Genomic DNA, 21,647 nt, shown 5'->3' with positions numbered 1-21,647 from the left:
AATATTCATACCAGAAATTAGCTGGGTCAGCATACTAGTTTTAACAAGCAGTAAATAATACTATTTTTAAAAATACCATACATGGCTAAAGCTTTTTGGTATTTTAATAAATGTATTCGATAACATAATTTATTAGGAATTATCTGTATCTTTTTAATCATTATTAGTTCTGTCTCTGCATGTAAGTTTTTGTTTTTAAATTTATTTATTATTAAAATCTGGTGGGTAAACATGTAGTTTTGTGTTATTATATTCCCTAATTAGTATTCAGTTTTATAAATACAAATATGCGGTGGCGGTAAATTTGTGCAATAAGCAGATCCATACACATGAATATGAGGCAGAAATGTATATGTGATGTACTCATAATTATTTCGACTCAAGAAAAAACATTACTGTCAAAACACGCAACTGTATATATGTTGCTTATGTGTGTATGCAATTGTACAAATATTAAAAAAAAAGTAAATGGTGACTGTGCCGTTGAAAAGTCATACATGTATAAGTATGTGTATACTGAAGTGTGTAGCAATATGTATGTGCTGTGAGGCGTATATAAAGGCAATATTATTTATTAATATAGTTGTGCGTACATTACATATGGTACATACTTAAGATATGTGCTTATCTAATAATTTATAAAGTCTAAACAGAAAGTCCCAAGCATTTGCTTCTTGTAGTAAATGGCGATTTAAGCACTTGGGCACGCCTACACACTTACATCTGAATGCATGTTTGTGTGTATGTTCATATATAATATTTCACATTGTTATTACACGCCAACAATCATAAAATAAGTATAATATGGTAGTAGTTTCTTTTCAGACAGACGGCGCCTAAGTCGTATACTTTTGTATTTATTTAAATATGTAAGGTATTCCGTATTAAATTGTCTTTCTCTGAGGCAATAAGAGTTAGTCATCAACAATGTGTACCTAGTTTCTTGTGCACCATTCGTAGGTTAATAGCCCGATTTCACTATGTACATACATTCTCTTTACTAACTTAATTTATAATTGCTCTGTGTTTATAATGAATGCAAGGCTAAAAGCAATGACTATGACGTTTTGAAATCTGTTGCTGTAGTTTAAGGCATAGAACATTATTATTCCAGAATATTGCATGTTTACGTTGGCTAGCAAGTGCTTTCGACCATAAATCTCATTCCCAACTATTAACTCATCTGTGTATCTGTTTCTTGTGTTAAGCAACATATTTTTGTCCTAAGACAAATTGCCTGGCACAAAAATAGCAGCTGTGTACAGTGATGACACAGGCGGTGTTTTCAATATTATCGATGACAATGCGATGATTAGTATGTTAATATGTAATCAGAAATACCGGCATTCTCTTAGAAATTAGTGAATGTTTACATTCTCTTCTTTGATTCGGGTAGATGACTAAAAATAAGAAGGAACGTATAATAAACAACTTTCTTTTGTTGTGACACTTTGGTAAAACATCGTAATCTTTAACCAAAACATAAAAAATAGTATATAAAACGCGTTTTGTGTGTAATCATTGTTAGGGATGTTTCTTCGAAGTTACAAATTTGTAGTTTCGGCGCATGCGCAAGTTTTACATTATTGATTTGTGCAAAAGTATTTTTTTGAGCCACACGCGTTTTGTGAAAATGATTGTTTCAAAAGCTATCAAAAATTACAGAATGTAATAAATTGAAAATCATAGTCAACTTCATTTAACTGTCATATTGTTTCGTTATAACATACAATTTTTATATACTTTTCCACATTTTGTAAGTATACGTTTTTTCTTTTTCTGCAGACAGAAAATTGAGCAAATCGGCAAAATGACGCAGATGTCGCAAGACGAAATTATAAGCAATACAAAAACTGTTTTGCAAGGCTTGGAAGCCTTGCGCGTTGAACATGTTTCGATTATGAACGGAATATCCGAAGTTCAAAAAGATAATGAGAAATCTGATATATTACGAAAGAACATAGAAAGCATTGAACTTGGCTTGAGCGAGGCGCAGGTCATGATGGCCCTAACATCGCACTTGCAAAACATCGAAGCTGAAAAACAAAAACTCAAAACACAAGTTCGCCGTCTTCATCAAGAAAATGCCTGGCTACGCGACGAGCTAGCCAACACCCAACAGAAATTCCAAGCATCTGAACAACTAGTGGCACAACTCGAAGAGGAAAAGAAACATCTTGAATTTATGGCATCTGTTCGAAAATATGATGACAATCAAGAGCAAGATGAATCCTGCGAGAAGTCCCGCAACGATCCAGTTGTAGAGCTCTTTCCAGATGAAGAAAATGATGATAGACACAATATGTCACCCACGCCTCCTAGCCAGTTTGCCAATCAAACTTCTGGCTACGAAATACCAGCCAGATTGCGCACTCTTCATAATCTTGTGATTCAATATGCATCACAGGGCAGGTATGTAATTAGAAATATCCAATATATGTATGTTCTTTTGGATTAGTGGAATGTAAAGAAATTAATGAAATTTTCATTTTATAAAAATGCATTATAATATATGTATATAAATATATTTCACAGATATGAAGTAGCAGTACCGCTTTGCAAGCAGGCACTTGAAGATCTTGAAAAGACCAGTGGTCACGATCATCCCGATGTGGCAACAATGTTAAACATTTTAGCTCTTGTCTACCGTGATCAAGTTAGTATAAATTATAAGTAATCTCATAAACATAATTAATATCTACTAATATATCTTTTAGAACAAGTACAAGGAGGCTGCCAATTTATTGAATGATGCTCTGTCTATTCGCGGCAAGACTTTGGGAGAGAATCATCCAGCCGTAGCAGCAACTTTAAACAACTTAGCTGTGCTCTACGGCAAGCGTGGCAAGTACAAGGATGCAGAACCACTTTGCAAGCGTGCTCTTGAAATACGCGAGAAAGTTTTGGGCAAGGACCATCCAGATGTTGCAAAGCAACTAAATAATTTGGCTCTGCTTTGCCAAAACCAAAGCAAATATGATGAAGTTGAGAAATACTATCAAAGAGCTCTTGATATATATGAATCAAAACTTGGTCCCGATGATCCGAATGTGGCTAAAACGAAGAACAATTTGGCTGGATGCTATCTAAAGCAAGGAAGATACGCAGAAGCTGAAATCCTTTACAAGCAGGTGTTGACAAGAGCCCATGAGCGGGAGTTTGGTGCGATTGATAGCAAAAATAAACCCATTTGGCAGGTAATTTCAAGAATTTGTATAGTATTTGCGTTTGTTTTTGATTAAAGTAAGTTGGTGCTTAAATTAATCCAATAGGTACCGAATGTGCATTCTACATAAGCGGTTTATTTTACATTTTTATCACTTAAGAAATGTGTGATTGTGCTTTACATAAATCTGTTAATAAACTTTTTTCTTTATAACTAATTTTCATTAATGCCTTTTCGTTTTTGTTTATTTTAGGTGGCTGAGGAGCGCGAAGAACACAAATATGACAAACGTGAGAACACACCATATGGAGAGTACGGAGGATGGCACAAGGCTGCTAAGGTCGACTCACCCACAGTTACAACAACGCTGAAGAACCTGGGCGCACTCTACAGACGTCAGGGTATGTTCGAGGCAGCTGAAACTCTTGAGGACTGCGCCATGCGCAGTAAAAAAGAGGCCTACGATTTGGCTAAACAAACTAAGGTCGCACAACTTCTGACGTCGACTGAAAAGCGACGATCGAAGCAGATGAATGATATGGACTTTTCGGATGAGGTAAATTAACGAATTGAAATTAATTTATAATGCATGTTTAATATACCTCGATATATATGAACAAGTAGAACAATCAAGATATTTATTTGCAATTCTGCACTTTTGATGAGTGCGAAGATGAAGAGATGCAGGATTGGTTAGTATAAATGCACATTTATTTTAACAACACAATAAGTTAAGTTCACTTAAAAAATAGACAAAACAGTTTCGTTTAAGTTTCAACACTACCAATAACTAATTTATTCTGTTGTCTCTTTTCCAGAAATCCATAAAGCCTTAAGCACATTCTTTGTCGTCAATCGTAATTGTGGAAACAGTGTGCTCCTTATACATAAGCTAACTCGAACATTAACATTATTTATTCATTCCTTAATATTAATTTCGTCAATTTTCTCAATGACGGTATAAAATCTAAAATCAAATCTTATTACAAATAAAAACTGTGTTTTTTTTTATATTTCTACAATTACTTAAACAAAATATTTATATTTTAACCGATTATTGAGAGAACTGACTTAAGTTGACTCAAGCATAATTAAGTAATTATACCATGTTTTATATAATTTGTTATCTTTACAAAATATAGGAACGGCTTTTAATAAACAACCAAAAATAAGTATCGATAAAATGCAATAAAAGTGTGTCTTAACTGGTTAATTGTATTAACCATTTACCTATTAATTAATGTAAAACAGGAATATATAAGAAATTAGAATAAGGAATATTTATGATATGGGAAGTGTTTTCGAGGGAATTTCATTTGGTGTTAGTTTTCTGTAGCATTCAACTTAAAGCATATAGTTCAGTCATTTATTTCATAATCAAAAAACCCATTTTATACATAAATATATATATAAAAAATTAATGTGTTAATAATATTAATTATATTTCAATAGAGACAGCTCGCGTTCATCGAAGACACTTTTAGCATAATTAATCTGTAAGGAAAGACATAGTCGTTATAATATAGATATATAAGCAATAGGCAATTATCGTCTTGTTTCTTATAAGCACTCTACTTACACATCTAGACACAGCCTCAGCACATTCCTCTGTTCGACAACGAATTCGTGGTCGGGTAATCTTTGGTAAGTTTGTTGATATTTCAATGTAGTAACTCGATGTTACTTTACTTGCAGATGGGGTATTGCCCGTATTAGTTGTTAAAGGATGACAGGATAGAATTTCACTGAGGTGGCACTCAAACATAACAGTTGGGTTGCCTTCGCATATTGAGAATATGCGAACATATTCCGTTGAAATGAGGAGCCGTAATCTAGCCTCTTTGTCACTCCACAGGTTTGGCTCATAGAATATTATTTTCTCTACAAAGTTTTTGCGGTTTATTATGTAAAGGTACTCTTGCCCCTTGCTTTGACGACTGGAGTATGGTGGTAAAAGACCACCAGGCGCGCCTGTCACGCATCTTGGCAAGCGTTTTCTTTTCGGTGCCTGGCGCTGTGAATCTCTGCTAGTTTCTCGAACAGCACTGGCCGTCTCTGAGGCCAGGTCGAGCATTCCGATAATTGGTTTCGTCACAGTGCCCACGAGTCCTTTGCCCAAGCCGCTGAGGAAGCCTGGAACACCATCGGCATGGGCGCCATCGTATGTGTGTCGAACAATGCTAGTGACTCCTCCAAGCAAACCAAACCCAAAGCCTTTTATGCCAGCAGCAAGATGACCTCCAGATGTATTTGATTGTAGCTCCAAAATTCGTTGTCTCGTTTCGTTGTCGTGATCATCCAGCACAACCTTTCCCAAACTATCCGATAAGGTTTCTGTTAGCTTTGCTGTCGAGTTGGAAATGCCATGGGTTACATTTTTAACCAGACTTTTCACAGAGCCTTCAAAGATCAGCCCAGATACACCTTCAGAGAGATCGTTGGCGAATCCCAAAGGATTTCCTAAGAAATCAACACTTCCCAATATCGCTGCTGCGTGCCACTTAATTTGGTTTATATAGTGCATCTTTATCGCTCGCAGATAAACATCAATTGTCTCAAAATGATATTTATGAGAGAAATGATCGAGCTCTATTAAAGCATCTTCAAATTTGATCAAAGTGAGGCCCAATGATTTTTTGGTTCTTTGTAAATCCTCAGGCAATTTAGATGCAGTATAGGCAGAAAGGCGAACCTATTAATTAATATTGAATAGAAATGTAAGTTAAGAAAATATAAGCTAAGTAATTAACTCTCATTTACCTGAGTCGAACCAATATAAAATTTTTCAAAGTAAAATCTTTTCATATCATCCTCAAATGATCTGTCCTTAAAATCTTCATAGTCCGAAGGCAAGAACGAGTCCTGTAGATTTTCTTTGCCATAACCAAGAAAGGAAGCAATCTTCAGTATCAGCTTCTCCTCTAGGTACATTATGCAGGGCTTAACATCCAACGTCAAGTACTGAAATATTAAAGCATTCTTGTTGGGACTGGGCAACAGCTTAACGGCAAGCAGCACAGCTTCCTGTTTCTGTTCGTCGTCTTTATTTGGCAAGCAGCTATGCAGGGTCACTTGGCTAGCTGAGTCCAATAGTTGATTGTCAATTTGTATGTAGGCTATATTTAGATCGATTGACTTCTGAACAGGTGTATCTATGAACTCGGCTATTATGTTGTCCATGCTAATAAAGATGATCTCCTCACAGGGCTTTAATGTTATTATGGAAATTCCTATGCCCTTAGGCAATTCGACATTTATCTGAAATTTAAAAGATAATTGAATAATCATTTGAATAAAATGTTAAAACTATATGCCACGTTACCTGATACTCATGCGAAGCATTCGATTTTGCCTTATCAACGATGGGTCTGTTATTGAACGATGCATGGGTCCAAAGTAAATCTGGTGCCAGAAATGTTTCATTTGGCTTTAGTTTAATATCACATATTTGAACTGTGCAAATTGGCCCATCCATTTTGGTCGAAATTTCCAATTGCCCAGAGCCAGGACGTAATTTTTGGGCAACCAGATGTTGTTCGCGTGGCGTTAAGTCGCGACATTTTGAGCTATGCCTAATACGTCCGACAACTGCCTCAGCGCCAGCCCTTAGACCATGTTTATGAGGTGGAGACTGTTAAAAGAGACACGATTAGAAATTATATGCATAAGAAATGGTTATATATTTTATCTTACCTGCACACACATATTCGCATGACACATGAGTCGTCCGTTTTCGAATCTCCACGTCTGAGTCGTGGCCCTCTGTTTATTGGGAGTACGTACTACTAGCGCTGTAAACTCGGTCGGATTCGGTGGTTTTTCTAAATCTAATACCAAACGCACAGCGCTTGCTTCGTTCGTTTGGACCGGTGGTGTTGAGCCCTCATGCTCCAGTTGGCCATTCGAATTCATCAGCCACAACTGCGAACGATCTCCAGAATTCTTTTCCATTATGACGACCTTTTTGTCATTAACACCCAGCACTAATTGTTTGAATTTGTCATCTGGCTTGTCGCCATCTCGCTTGAATTGATCGAAGGTGTCGTGGAACGCAATGTATATGAAGTTGGAGTAGGTCAAAGTTTTACTCATGTTCGCATTTTCAATTGGAAACTCAACTATGTTTCCTCCGGGCGCTTCCATGAGCAATGTCTTGCCACCCAAGGGATCATCCATGACATATGATAAGGCTGACTGTGGTCGCACAGGCGTAGGCCAAATAGGCTTCGAGCCCTTCTGTGAGAAATTGATAACCACCTCAGAGAAGTTATCAATTCTAATGGGAGGTGGCAAACTACGAGCATCCGTGAACAGAAGTATGAACGTGGCACCTCTCGATATGATTTCCAATCTTAGGAAAAACATTTCACACCATTCATTGCGTATGTTGATATACAAACTCTGGACTTCATTAATCGGTATGCCCTTAGACCAGCAACAACATTCCACATCTGCTATTCGTACACAAATCAATGGCTCTCGATCCCAATTGGCCCAGTGAAAAGGAAAATTGCAATCAACGGGCGCTGAGATGACATGACTGGCATTGGTGACGTCCTAAAATAAAGGAAGTTATTAATAATATTATTAATTCTTAGCTTTAGGTATTATTTTAGGCACTTACATTATGCACAATATTACATTTCTGTGTAAACTCCAGCTGGTGGCCACTTTTGTTGTAGAGATGAAAACGCGGAGACAATGTCACAAATGTTGTGCTCGCATATAAACCTCGGCCACGGCGAACCCTTATGCCAATCTTATAGCATCCCGGTCCGCTTTCTGTGCGCAGTTCCCTATATGTTATGTTCTTGATCATGCTGAAGCTTTTGCACCACTGCAAAATAGATATATTAAAATTAATATAAACTTTGCAAACCAGTTTAGTTAACTCACCTGATTGTTGGCACCGAAGGTGTTGCCCAATCTCACTTCCAGATTGGGAGATCCTTCTTGATCGGAAAAGGAGAACATTAAGGGCGAAACTTGTCGAGCGCGTTCGTGCTCCTCAAATTGGCCAGCTGCTATCTTATTGGTGCCCTCTTGTTTGTAAATCAATGGAAGACCGGACTTATTCACAATCCAAATGGGCGCACTTATATATATTTCCATGCCTCTGCCCTTCAGGGATTGTATTGATACGTGGAGATGGAGCTCTCTGTTCTTAGCATCGAGTAGCTTTAACTTCGGCTCGACTATTCCGTTATGATTCGCTGGCACCTTTAACTGGCCAGAAACTTGAAAATTATCTAAGGTGATGCTCAAGTTGAACGATTGGTTTATATTTCTATTATAAATATTTATGCTTTCGAAGGCGCTAATACGCCCAGTACTCGATCCATTTATATTATAACTTAGATCACAGCAGAGCATATTCTTGAGCATTAGAGGCGATAGAAGTGTAATTGAATGACCGGGCATATTTTGATCTTTATAGGGATACATTTCCCTGCTTATGCTGACGAGTGTATACAATATGCTTTTATTGGCATCGTAACAGCTGTACAACTCTTGTATGCCGTCATTGCCGCACTGCTTCCAAGCGATTTCCTCATTGCTGAACCCGACATCCTCATTTTTGGACTTGGACTTAGGATCACATGGTATATGAGAGATATATAGAGCGGCGTCTATAAACTTCAATGGCACGCACTGCTGATCATCTGGCCGAATGGTGGTTATAGCTGAGGCTGCATCGACTTGATTTTTATTTAATACCATCTTCAGGTATATATCATGATCCAATTTGTTGATCACGCGCAAAGGGGACATTACCTTGATCAGCTTTTGTGCAGAGCCCATCAGGGAAATATCAAAAATTATACGGGTTTTCTTTTCATAATGTGCGTCGAGTATTGTTGATCGGAAATACATTCCCACCTTGTCTATAGAAATGGGACCAATCAAGGTCCAGCCATGGATTTGGACTAGAATCTGATGTAGATTTAATCGATGTGAATCAATGTGCCGCAGTTTACTTTTCTGGCTGAAATCAAAGGTTTTTGTTTCTTCAGGCTGCACTGACGTCCAGTTTTTAATTATGTCCAACTGCTGGAAGTCCGAGCACGTCAAGTCCCCAAGCTGAGCGTAGATGGGCTTGAAGAGTAGCGCAGAGCCAGTCAGATTTTGCAAGGCAAAGGGCACAAAGGGCGCACGTTGACGGAAATTGGCATTATCTAGGGAATGGAAATCACTGGTCCAATTTTTGGAAACCATGTGAAAGAGTTCGATCAGAGTGGAAGTTATGTTTATCTTGAGCAATTGTTTGCTATTCAAGAAGACTTCAAATCGCTTCTTCTTATCGAAATGGGTCTTTTTATATTTCCACTTCGCAGCGCATTGCCACATTTCGGCAAGCGGCTCCCAGCCACTGAGTCGCCGATTGTAATAGTTGAGCGTTACTTCAGTGTCCAGATCTCCCTCAGCTGTATTTGAGTTTAGGTTTTCAGCTTCCATCAGGTTCGCTTGGAATTTGTACTTTAGCAAAACCTTTGTCAGTGATATTTCAAGGAGCGGCACATCGGCATCCATGCAATCATCGATTACGCACATGGATATGCAATTGGCATCCAACACTGCAGTCTTCAATTCCATTGCGGGATTTCGCGCTGTGCTGCGCTTCTGCTGGGACAACCATAGAGCAGCATCGTTTAATTTCCAATTGTTTAGTTCCATGGCAACCCAGCAATTCGTTATCTCAAATCCCATAGCCAGGAGCGGGGCGATCTTTTCGAATTCCGAATTCGATTTCGACAAAACATTCGGCGGCGTTGAGGCCTGCGTGGGTATGGAACTGATCATTCTCAGAAACAGTTTCATGTCGATGTAAGACAATCGTATATTCAATTGCTTTTGCACAACAATATTTAGGCAATTATTTCTCAGCTCGACGTTCAGAGTAAATGGATCGATTATGGACAGCGCACTGTCATCTTCAGCATCCAGAATGCATGAGAATATTTCCAAATGATTTATATTGATGGACAGTGGTACACAATGGTTGTGTGGCTTATACGAAATTACGGTTGTGCTCTTTAATATAACGGCATTTGAGTCAAGTCGATTGCACTGTTCGGCAAATATAATTTCAGAGTCTGTCACATTTATAATATATTCAGAAACCGAATTATCTGCCGTCTGAGTATGATCTGTTTGAGTGAGTTGTGCAGCTCTTGGATTTACGGCGGCTGCAGTCAACGGTTCTTCTTCGAAAAACTTTTTTAAACTATCCAAAAAGTCTAAAATTCCAATGACTCTCATGTCGTTCAACATAATCGTATACTTGCATAGATTCAAGCGTTTTCTGCAATGAATTTCCACTTGAGCTGAATGCTTTGGAACTGTTTCTTTCTTGGACGGCTGCAATATGTTTCTAAATACATTCCCATTGTTTGAGCCATCGCTTGGCCTCTCATCCACAATTAAAATGTTACTTGATATCAGATCAATATCTTGTGAGCCATCGTTTAGCATATCAATTTCCAGCTGCGATCTGATGAAGTGTATACAAGCCAGCGACTCATGCACAAAGTCTGGCATCGTGTTTGTGTTTTGAACCACCATTATGGAGACATCTTCGAGCAGTATTCTTATCGAAAGTAATGTTATAACATTTGTGGTGTCTTCGTTTTTGGAAAATAGACTCAAGGCAGAAAAGGCTTCAATAGAGGAACTTGTGTTATTATAGCTGTTGTAGTACACATCATCTATGGGCTCGCCAATATTGTTATTTAGCAGGCCACGAATTAGCTTGTAATTTGGTATATTGAGCGTTGCGTTCAATTTGGAGAAAGTTCCCTTCACACTGATATCGGGGCAGACGCGTATGCTATCCGTTGATAAATTCCGTTCGACCTGAAGGTCTAGGTAGCATGATTCCTTAAATAATCGACTGCCCTTCACAAAGCACGTATTTGCAATATTGATAAAGACTTCCTTGTCGTAATTGCTCTCCAATTTATCCACACTACGTTCGCCCGAAAATAAGTTGATGTTGACCAAATCAATGTGCATAACGTCCAAAATTTCATCGTGAGTTTTTGTTGCCTTTCCCTTTTTGCTTATGATGCACTCCTCGCTCGAGAAGTGAAAGCTATTCTTCAGTGTAAACTGCCCGAGATATGCAATCAATACGTGATTGCTGTTGTAACAGGCGGGTAAGACAATCACAGGCGAAGCGGCTTGAATGCACAATTTTATTTTGGTGGGCTGATCTTTCTGTATCCTATCGACATTGTGTTTCTTCAACTTTCTGATTACGGGCTGCAAATAGGAACTTCAATTAATTCCATATATATATAAGAATGAATTAAATATTACAGTTTGTAGTTGCAAGAGCTCCTTGACAAATAAATGAAGTTCAACTATGAAACGTTTGGTGTGAATATAGTGAACCGATGACATGTTTATCCAAAGAACTGCATCAGCATTAATGCTATTCGGTGTCTCAATGTCCGGGATTTTTCTTGAGAACAAATGAATACGAATATACCATATATAAATTTTCGTCTGCTTCGAGTCTATTTACCTTTTATATACAAAATTTAAAGCTTCTGAGCCGCTCGTTAAGAAACGTTCTTTATATATATATCCGTATTTGGTTAGATCGTAAACAGCTATGGAACCCAAGCAGCCTTCAACAGCTTTGTAAGTAGCTTCTTGTATTATCGAAAATGTTGCATTGGATACATTTATTCTAGATAATACAGCTTCATTGCGAGTCGATGTAAAGTTTAGTGAACGTATGGACACATTCAGTTTGCTGCTGAATTCAGAAACACCTAAATAAAAAACACTAGTATTATATAAAAGAAACTAGAGTAGATTAGAAATTTGTACTCACTTTTTGGCAAACTATTTTTCTGTTCAGCCAGGGACTGTGTTTTTTCCGTATCGGCCACCAAGCCAAAGAAATCAAATATCGTATACCATCTGTCTACGCAAATCATCAAGTTCAAGCAATTGAACTCGATGGAATTCTGCTTTTCAACCTTTAAAAGCCGCCTCGTATGCGATCTATAGATGACTAAATTGTTGCCCTTCCTCTCAGCAATATCATTTGACTTACAGAGACCTGCTTTGTGTTTTTGGATTTCTCGCTGCTTAATGTGCTCGCACAAATTGGATATGGATGTTGATATAGACTTGTGCTTGGCACAATAACTGGGTAAATCGGGACACGATGACGACGTTCGACCTTTCCTTTGATAAGTCTTCTCGACATTAATCGAGGTAACCATATTTCTGAACGGCGACGATATTTCGGATTTCAAGTCCTCCATTAGCACAGAGTTCAAAACGACTTTCAGATCCTCATCTTGGTCTCGCGTGCGATGCTTCACAAAGAAGTCTTTAAAAGTAACATTTACCAGGGGCTCGTGGCTTTCATTTTGCAAATTGATCTCCAGCACAGGCACTGAGAACTTTACAGTTGTTTTCATACGTTGTACATCAGTTACATTCTCGTTCGGTACATTCGCATTAGCCATTTTTAGTTTTACATTATCCGAGCCACTTGAAAAATTAGTTCCATTTTGAAGGGCCTCCATTAAGTTCTTGTATTGTTTTCGATACAGTGTTACTCTTAACGTTTCAACCATGCTGCCCTCGACCTAAAAAATTTTAGCAATATTTTTATTTATACTTAAAAATCCTGTTATATTAATCACTTACCAATAGAGTTTGAAGTTGCCGTTCATCGTCTTTTGTATCGTTGTACCCTGTATACACATTTAATGATATTGCCGTGTCGTGCAGGATGGGAAAAGCATCCTGTTTGTTTTCATACATTTTGCTTGCTATGGGTAAAGTGTAGGTCCAGTCTTCCTTCTGTTCATCAATATTTAATGAAAATAAATTGATGTTTTTCACTTCGATAGCATATTTAACTATCACATCCTCGCTAATGTTCTTCATCTTCTGATGAATATCATTGTTACGCACACTAATTTTTCCCAAATTAGCAATAAAAACTTCTTTACTATCATTCGAAATGGGCAGAACGATGATAGGACTACTTATAATAACATCCAGTCTGAAATAATATGTTGAATAATTAGACAATATACAAATGTTGTACAATTATTATGCATTTATGCAACTTACGATATCAACGAATTTTCTTGATTTTTATTTGGCTGCGGTGGTTTCGTCTGATAATTAACATCTTTGATTTGCTGCACAAATTCTTTAGCCATGTCCGTGGCTTTGTTTCCAATGGAAGTTACAAACTCTCTGTAAGATAAATTTTATGTTAAATATAAATTATAAACGTCTGCGCAACTTCGTCGGAAACTTACTTCAGTCCCTGTTTGAAACTTGTTATACAAAAATTAAAGTCTTGCAAAAATCTCGGACTGTGTGTATATGATACAGAGGCCATTCGAACACTTAGACTAACAGCATTATTATCGCCCCAGAGATTTGTGAAACTTAGAGCATCGATTTGCTCACATATTTCATCTTCGACGTTATTTAAGTATATTTCGTTCGAGAGTTTATTTAGCACTGACTGCCGATTCGTTTCTGACTCTGGATCTCGACCAATGGACAGAATTCGTTGATATCGTACACCTTGTGGAGTAATATCAATGATTTGTATGCCTCCCAAAGAGCCATTAATTGATAGGCTTGATTGCATGGAAACATTGATTTTAGCTTCGCTGACTGTTAATGTGCCTACTTTTCGGGCTATTTCATATTTATCACGTTTTATGGTGTAGAGTATTAAGACATTTAAACGAAAGAAATCAAAGATTATTTCGTGTTGGTTATGGTCTAGAGAGCCATCAGTTTCTTTAAGCTCCAGCGCCGGTTCTCTATCAACGCTATCTCCAATATTTTCGAACATCTTTTGACCACGAAAAATACGTTCAGCAAAATTTAAAAGCTCCAAAATTGTTTCCTGATTGGCTGTAAAACACAAAAGACTTCGAATTTTATAAATATTATTACTTATAATAATACAAACCAATTATTTCCAAGCTATTGAATGATATTTTGGATGTGTGTAGAAAGGAGGACTTATTCGTATCGGATTGAACAATATTGATATCAATATTAATGAGCGCATTCAATTCACTTTCTTCATCGCGATCCATTGATGTACCTAGAAGTATTTATGTCCATATAAGTTTTCTCGATTAGAAACAAATAGATTCTAATTACCACTTTGAATATTTTGCACAGCCTTTGTGATTATATGTGGACTTGTGGGCCTGTGATATATTGAAGAGTCTGGAGATCCTGGAGTAACTGGCGAGCAGGCTGTGCTATGCTTAAGACTTCCAGAAAAACTGTCCATACTGAAATCAAATAAAAGTTAAAGTAAATAAATATTTGTTCAGAAAACTCAAAGAATAGAATAAGAGTGGACATCAATATGCATAGTTAGTTAATAGAAATTACCAGGGCAAAAAGAAAGACCAAATTCTGTCTTTTATATATTCTAAGTATTATACGACACAAGTGAGTCCTAAATTCTTATTAATAGTTCTTATTAATAGTTATGCTTAGAAATTCATAACATCATATTTGGTGTATTCTAATAATTGTATAAGACAAGTGGCATATGTCTAATTAGACATACAATATTGTTTTACAAGTATTTTCTTATAATATTCACTTATATTATTTTTAATGACCATTATCTTAATGATAATTACCTTAATAACCATTTACATAATGATCAATTATCAATAATAATAATCAGCAGCAGTGATCACATACATACATAAATATGCAACAATTATTATACACAATTAAAATATACACTTAAAAATTATAAGTATAACTATTACAATTCAGTTTACTATAATTAATATCACTAGCACATCCAGAAGAAGAAGAAGAAACACTGCACTGGTTTGAACCATCGAGCCTCAGGTCAGAAAAACGACTGAAGAACTGCTGCTGCAGACCTCCTTTTATATAGGGCGACGCTCTCACTCAAATTCAAACCTTTTCTGTGTTAGTGAGTTGCTCTCATTTGACGCCAAATAATAACTTCGGTGTCCCAGCTCGCTCATTTGTAAACACTCATACACAATTCAACTGTTCCTATTGAACTCTTCTTCTATTTCTATAGGACACAAATACTAGTGAACTCCGACGACACAGGCAGACATATTTATATACATGCTTGGTGCATATCAGCATATGGCCCTGATCAAAAATATATGTACTTTTTAGGACATGCCACGCCCTATTCTGCCAGCTATATACACTCACTCCTTTGCATTTATTTATAATATAAAATTGGACGGAGTCTATGACTCAATGGCTAGATTGTAATTTCCACTAACTATATGATATTATGTTTTAAGCCATAAACTAATTCGTATAACATATGTTATACTATTAAGTACTTACCCCACATTTCGATGGCTAGCAACCAAGAGCTCAAAGTCTGGACCAAAAGACTGAATTGCGTCTACAAGCAGCAGACCATGGACAGACATTGTTATTGTGGTTTCCTTTCCCGTTGTCACCAGACCGGCTCTAGCTCCAATAATTTGCAATTCGGCAATGCTCTTTTCTTTAGATTGCATCTCGATGATCAGTTGCCCAATTCCAAACTGAACAACCAAATGGCTGCCATCTGCATTATAGTATGGTTGACTAGTTTCATCTGTTGGTATTCGATTTTCGGTTTCATTTGTTGGTTTATTATTCTTTAGCCTGGGACTGTTGGTAATTGGATGAATTATAGTTAGAAAGTGTTTTATTTTGTTCTCATTGCCATGTATTAATATCATAGGGCACGTTCCGAACAAAGTGAGAGACGGATATTCCGGGTCCGATGTGAAGACAATACGCTGTTCCACTGTTAGCGTGATGTTGAATTTATCAATTAAATGAAAGTTAGAAGAAGTCTTCAAGCTCGCTTGCCATCTCTCCTGGTATTTGCATACTAATACTTGCAAATTGGTAAAATTTATAGTATATGTATTATAGATTTTACTATGCAATGCCGATTCCAGTTGAGTGTTCTTGTTCAATAAGTCCTTGAACATATTTTCATTTATCGTTGGCGATTCCGAACCGCTTTTCTCTGAACCAGGTGGAGTTGAGCAGGGAGTCAAATAGGTCTCATCATCATCATCTTCATCGATTTCGCCATTCTCATCTGTTGGACAAGTATCCTCTGCTTTCGATATAAATGTTGATGCTTTCTTCTGAAAGTCCGATTTGATTAATTGGAGTTTGCCAAAATCCATTAAAACCATCAGCGAATTTTCGATTTTGTAATTTTCCAAAAATATTATTCGTGGTGCAAATACTTCAATTTCAAAAGTCCAAATCTTTCTATTCGCCTGAAAAAAAATGAAAAAAATTCTCTGATATAATATAACTAAAATTATTATAATACAAGCCCTTACCTCATTTCCTAGAAACATTTGATTCCAAGAGCTTAGAAACTTTCGCTCTTTTTCACTACTATATTTATCTCTAGTTAAATACTGCACTTTATTGGAAGGGGTAAAGAAATTTAAAAACCAATCAACGGCATCTTGATTGTATATTAAATCTAAACTTTTTGATTTAATTATAAGACGGTATTGTAGCTGATCATCATTTTCATATTGCAATTGAAATAATGGATCTTGTTTGTTTGTGGAATTAACCAATTGCTTTATGTCCGGCGAATTTATTGCTGTCGATCGATCAGTCTGAGGTTTAATTAAGTAACAATGCTTTGAGTCCTTGTTGGTTTTATCTAATAAATAAACTTCTCCCAATGATATGCCAACCACATATGAAGTAAATAAGGGATTCAACTGTAGAAAAGATGACAAATTATTAAATTGCATTTCAATTGATTTGCTATCATCGCTCTTTGTCGATTCTTCGGTTTGTAAGATAATGAAACCCTTCAGGAGCTCAATAGTAAAATATCCAAATATTGTATCACATTTCATGTGAGATTGACTCTGTAGTGAGTGCTCCAGTGCAACCAAAATATCATCTTCTAAATTTTGTAATGATTCATCCTGCTCTGCAGAGGCTGTCGAATTGTTTCCATACCAGCCCATCCAGTTGGGAAACCAATGAAATAGCATTCCCCTGCCTTTGACTTGGTCCGACTTAATTGAAATGCCTTTTGAGTACACTTTATCAAAGCATATTCTACGCATTATGATTAGATCTGCGACTTTTCTATCACTCTCAATATACGCTTTAAATTCTTTGTCATCATTGGACAAGTTTTCGTTGGGATTCAATATAACTGCTTGACAAATCCTCATGTAACGCAAATTCTCTTTGAGCGTTAGAAACTTTTCATCTTTTGTTTTAAGTTCACGGCCATAACAAATGAGAACATATCTCCACCACATTCTTGGATTTTCCTTAATACTGTAGGTTGGTCTTTTCAAACGAAATTGACAAATTTCCTTTATCTGTTGAATTCCAGCCAATTTATCCTGTATTTCATCATGCTGAGCCTGAAGCGGAAATTAAGTTGCATTAATTATTGAACCTCAATTCGATTTAGCTTACCTTGCTTAGCACAATTATAACTTCAGGTACTAGAAGATCACAAGAAACTCGTGGTTTGTCTTTTGAGCGTATCACTTGGGGAGATTTTTCGCGCTTCCATCTGGCTATTGCACTAATGGGCTTGATTATGAACTCATGTGGGCGCAGTTGGCATGTTGGATTCATATTGGTTAGAAGCTCTTGATTTGTGAACTTCTGACATTTAATGTCATCGTGCAATGTGTCCCAATACAGGGATAGCTCTTTCAGCTCAACGACCTTAAAATTAATATCATTATTAACCGATTTATTGGAGCCCGTCGCCCAGTTGCAATCACAGCTTTGTGCAGTTAGAGAACCAATTTTGATGCCAGTCGCAATTTTGCTTTTGCCCACATCAACAACATCTTCGTATCGAAAGTGAACATCAAATATTTTAAGTTCAATATTATCAATGATATTTGTTGCCATATTCGTGCCATATTTGAGCCAATTATTATACGAAGAAAAGTAATATGATTCTATTTGCTTTCCCTTTTCAGAGCGCCATTTGGCCTCTGCAGTGTCTAACACAGATTGCTTATACTCCAGGTTAAGGAGTTTCTCCTTCACTTCATCCCAGTTCTCGAAGTCTTTTGGCGTGACGACGCAGAAGAGCCCTTCCACGGAAATACACCATGGCGAAGTACGAAACTGACGAACCGGCACTTGGAGCTTTATTTTACCTATGCTACCTGCCGAGACTTCTATGGGCAGGCCGAACGAGCGCAGCGCATCCTTTCGGATGGGAATGTTTTCGAGCTCGACTTCCCCTAGAGTTTATATGATGAAATAAGTATTTTATTTCGTAATAGTATTTGTATTATTTTGTACCTGATAGCAGTGCAACAGACAGTTGAGCAGAGTTCAAATTTTCTAAATACTTCCCGAGATAGGTATTTAAGACCCACGTAATCAAATCCCTTAACATTATTCTGTTCTTAGAACTTTAGAGGCGCATCCAATATTTAATATTTATATTGATTATACAGGTGTTCCGATATCAAAACAAACACAAAATTTAGTTTTGTAGACTTATAAGATACGAAAAAACATAACATCTGAGCACGATAACAAATGGTGGTGTTGTAAAGTGGTCTAAAACATAATGCTTTTAGTGTGCAAAATGTAACCAACATTTAATAAAATAATTTAAATAATTTAAAAATGATAAAGAACGTCATATTTGCAATACATTTTATATGTGCCACATATGTATTACAAGTGGTAAATAAGCTTTTCAAAAATAAATAATATCTTTTACTATTATTCCGATAATAATAAATTAGGCGCGCAATTTAAAACTATATAAATGGTATTAAAAAAATTAAAATGTGTGTATATAATTCTTATATATTTATCTGAGGCAAATATAATAAACACCACACTGAAAAGATTAATTAAAATATTGTGACACATAAATATTTTATAACATAGCAGCACTAGCCAAACAGCAGTAAATGATTTTATTGAATGGCAGCTGTTCGATTTGAGCCGTTCACAACGAATCACATTCACTTTCATAATACATCGATGCTAATAAGTTTGGTATCGATACTTATTCAACATCTGTGCTGCCTTTGCTCCTCCAGAACTTTTACATAATCTGAGCCCCCGTTTTGTGTGAAATTCGGTGTAAATATTGTTATAAGCGACTGCACATCGCATTGTAGGCAATCAGAAATTACTATATTTCATTTGTATTCCAGATTAAACAAAAGATGTCGTTCACACAAGTCGCACGTAGCTGCGGCCGATTTGCGGCTGCTCTGCACACAGTTCGCATTGCCAAAACCGTTGTACAGACACAGTCTAGGATGATGCACCGAATTGCCATGCCTGCTATTGGCAGTCAACTCACTCAAGTAAGCTCACAATAATTAGCTTAAGACATTTGTAAAAGGCGTTTAGGTTTTAAAAATTAATTAGTTGCGTCCCTAACCTCATTGTAAAAAACTCGACGGGGTATTGAAGTCATTTACGGGAAAAGTGTCTACAAAATTGCCGTACTTGGATTTGTCAAAGGAAGAAATAATATCTAGCAGTGCCTATCGTATATTCCAGCACCTATTTTCACATTCATATTTTTGTGATCAAACCCCTCTTGTGGATTTATTAACCGGCAATTCTGTAAGGTTGGAGCAAATTTTTAATATTACATTATTACAGAAACAGATGTTTACAATTCGCAACTACTCGGCGAGGAACACTCTTGAAGAAATTGAGCATCGTGTATTGAAAGTCGTATCAGCCTACGACAAAGTGACTGCCGATAAGGTAAAGTGATCTATACGAGAATCTACTAACTTGGTTTCTTTTGTTCTTTTCTTTTTGGGGCTGCGCACATTGCAGGACAGCAGATGTCGCTGGCAAACGCAATCATTGCGCAGTTATTCGGCGAAACCGCCATTGTCGCTGAAGCTTATCAACGAGCGTGTCTTGCTTGTGTTGAAGCTGTACGATAAGATCGATCCCAGCAAGGTAAAAGACCAAGCTCTTGGCCTAGGCGCATTTAATTCAATGATATAATTGCCTTTGCCAGTTGAATTAATCTATTGTGCCGTCCAAAGAAACGAACAAAGCTGCCATAATATTAAAACTATTTTCTTAATTGCAATTTATAATTCTACTATCATTGCAGCTCAATGTGAACTCTCACTTCATCAATGATCTGGGCTTGGACTCGTTGGATCACGTAGAGGTTATCATGGCCATGGAGGATGAGTTTGGCTTTGAGATTCCAGACTCGGATGCTGAGAAGCTTCTGAAACCTGCCGACATCATTAAATACGTCGCCGACAAGGAGGACGTATATGAATAGATGTAATGCGAAAACCTTAAAAGTTTACACATTAATTTTAAATGAAAGGCATCAAATTCAATTTGAAGAATATATAAAATTTAAATAAAAATCTACGTTAATTACATTTAAGTCGATGAACATGACAGCCAAAGGTCGCAGCGCGCCTATCAAACGATAACCGATAACATAAACAGCTGGCATCAAAACATTCAAAATGTCTGGATAATATTACATTACAATAAAATTACAGGAAAATAACACACATATTTAGGGAGTACAGAATGAGCTTATTTGCATAAGAGCGTAGTTTAGAACATCCACAAAAGTGTCCTGACGTCCAGTCGTGTCCATAGGATTGACCAGTTGTGTGAGGCTGTTGGCACGCAGATAATTCAATTCCATCATGTTCTCTGCAATTGTGGCAAGTTTGGTCTGCTCTTCAGCCGTAAAGGCATCTGGCGAATCTCGCTCGCAGGGCATCAGTTTCGCCAGCTGTTGAACAAACATTTCTAGTTGTGCGATTTTGGCTAACCATTTAGTTTGTTCCTTTTCCAGGGAAGCAGCTTCGTTGTATACTTGTCGTAACTTCTGTTGAAACTTCTTATAATCGCTGTACACTTTCGCAGCGCTCGGCTGCTCATCCAAGCGATTGCAGATAGGTGCTAGAGATACATTTGAACTGTTAATAGCAGTTTGGTCCAGTATGGTATCGTTCCCCTTGAGAATTGCGGAGTTGGTGCGTTGCAGATCACGCTTTTTCGGCAAACGCTGAAGATTAGTGGGATATGTGTCAAATACTTTGAACAGCTCTGCATATTCATCCATTGTGCCAAGTTCTTTGTTAGACAAAGCCGGTGCCATTTCGGCTTCCTCAGCTTCGACACTTTTAAAGAAATCATTTGTCTTTATAACCGATTTTGTGATGCACAGTTCTTTCAAATTGATAGGATGCTGCTGGACGTACTCATTACATTTCGCAGAAAACACACTAAAATTAAAGTTGTCGTCCATGTCTGTAAATTTTTACTTTTTCGTCTTTGCTTTCTAAAATATAAGCGCGCGTCAAAGGCTTAGGTGTGTTGCAAATGGATTGTGCTCGATTAATCGATATAGTATTTTCAGCTATCGCATGCCGCGAAGTTTAAAATGTTTATATATCAA

The 21,647-nt window shown here is 37.0% G+C and overlaps 4 protein-coding genes across 8 annotated transcripts; 2 read left to right on the top strand and 2 right to left on the bottom strand.

The window, feature by feature from the left end:
• The first annotated feature begins 95 nt into the window (after window positions 1-95).
• Window positions 96-4,162, top strand: LOC6582535 (kinesin light chain). Of its 3 annotated transcripts, none has more exons than XM_002008200.4 (7): window positions 96-181; window positions 1,786-2,412; window positions 2,536-2,656; window positions 2,718-3,197; window positions 3,420-3,722; window positions 3,791-3,858; window positions 3,985-4,162. In XM_002008200.4, coding segments are annotated over exons 2-7 (1,575 nt in total). In that variant the 5' UTR covers window positions 96-181; window positions 1,786-1,810; the 3' UTR covers window positions 3,986-4,162. The 3 variants fall into 3 exon arrangements, with proteins under 3 accessions (XP_002008236.2, XP_015017984.3, XP_032587732.1); XM_015162498.3 differs by lacking the exon at window positions 96-181 and adding an exon at window positions 1,586-1,668; XM_032731841.2 differs by lacking the exons at window positions 96-181; window positions 3,791-3,858.
• On the bottom strand, window positions 3,856-18,757 carry LOC6582534 (vacuolar protein sorting-associated protein 13D). The gene is made up of 19 exons (XM_002008199.4): window positions 18,518-18,757; window positions 17,666-18,456; window positions 16,546-17,610; window positions 15,536-16,479; window positions 14,333-14,469; window positions 14,136-14,273; window positions 13,465-14,077; window positions 13,271-13,399; window positions 12,839-13,199; window positions 12,009-12,777; window positions 11,694-11,946; window positions 11,486-11,630; window positions 8,063-11,428; window positions 7,791-8,003; window positions 6,860-7,723; window positions 6,489-6,797; window positions 5,927-6,424; window positions 4,746-5,858; window positions 3,856-4,660 (listed from the first exon to the last, which is right to left on the bottom strand). Exons 1-19 carry the CDS (start codon window positions 18,612-18,614, stop codon window positions 4,601-4,603), a joined length of 11,865 nt encoding a protein of 3,954 aa, XP_002008235.3. The 5' UTR covers window positions 18,615-18,757; the 3' UTR covers window positions 3,856-4,600.
• A 450-nt stretch (window positions 18,758-19,207) lies between these two features.
• On the top strand, window positions 19,208-20,595 carry LOC6582533 (acyl carrier protein, mitochondrial). Of its 3 annotated transcripts, XM_002008198.4 has the most exons (5): window positions 19,208-19,318; window positions 19,393-19,548; window positions 19,853-19,945; window positions 20,036-20,164; window positions 20,325-20,595. In XM_002008198.4, the coding sequence occupies exons 2-5, from the start codon at window positions 19,405-19,407 to the stop codon at window positions 20,502-20,504; spliced, it is 546 nt and encodes a 181-aa protein (XP_002008234.2). In that variant the 5' UTR covers window positions 19,208-19,318; window positions 19,393-19,404; the 3' UTR covers window positions 20,505-20,595. The 3 variants fall into 3 exon arrangements, with proteins under 3 accessions (XP_002008234.2, XP_015017980.1, XP_015017981.1); XM_015162494.3 differs by lacking the exon at window positions 19,853-19,945; XM_015162495.2 differs by lacking the exon at window positions 20,036-20,164 and having other exon boundaries at window positions 19,853-19,960.
• Window positions 20,561-21,586, bottom strand: LOC6582532 (augmin complex subunit msd5). The gene has a single exon (XM_002008197.4). It carries the CDS (start codon window positions 21,495-21,497, stop codon window positions 20,754-20,756), a length of 744 nt encoding a protein of 247 aa, XP_002008233.1. The 5' UTR covers window positions 21,498-21,586; the 3' UTR covers window positions 20,561-20,753.
• Between the last annotated feature and the right edge of the window lie 61 nt (window positions 21,587-21,647).

Source organism: Drosophila mojavensis, unplaced genomic scaffold (assembly GCF_018153725.1).
Source record: "Drosophila mojavensis isolate 15081-1352.22 unplaced genomic scaffold, ASM1815372v1 contig_74, whole genome shotgun sequence".
In the NCBI taxonomy this organism is placed as follows: domain Eukaryota; kingdom Metazoa; phylum Arthropoda; class Insecta; order Diptera; family Drosophilidae; genus Drosophila; species Drosophila mojavensis.
Note: the sequence above shows the minus strand (reverse complement) of the source record. Positions and strands in the feature narration are given on the sequence as shown.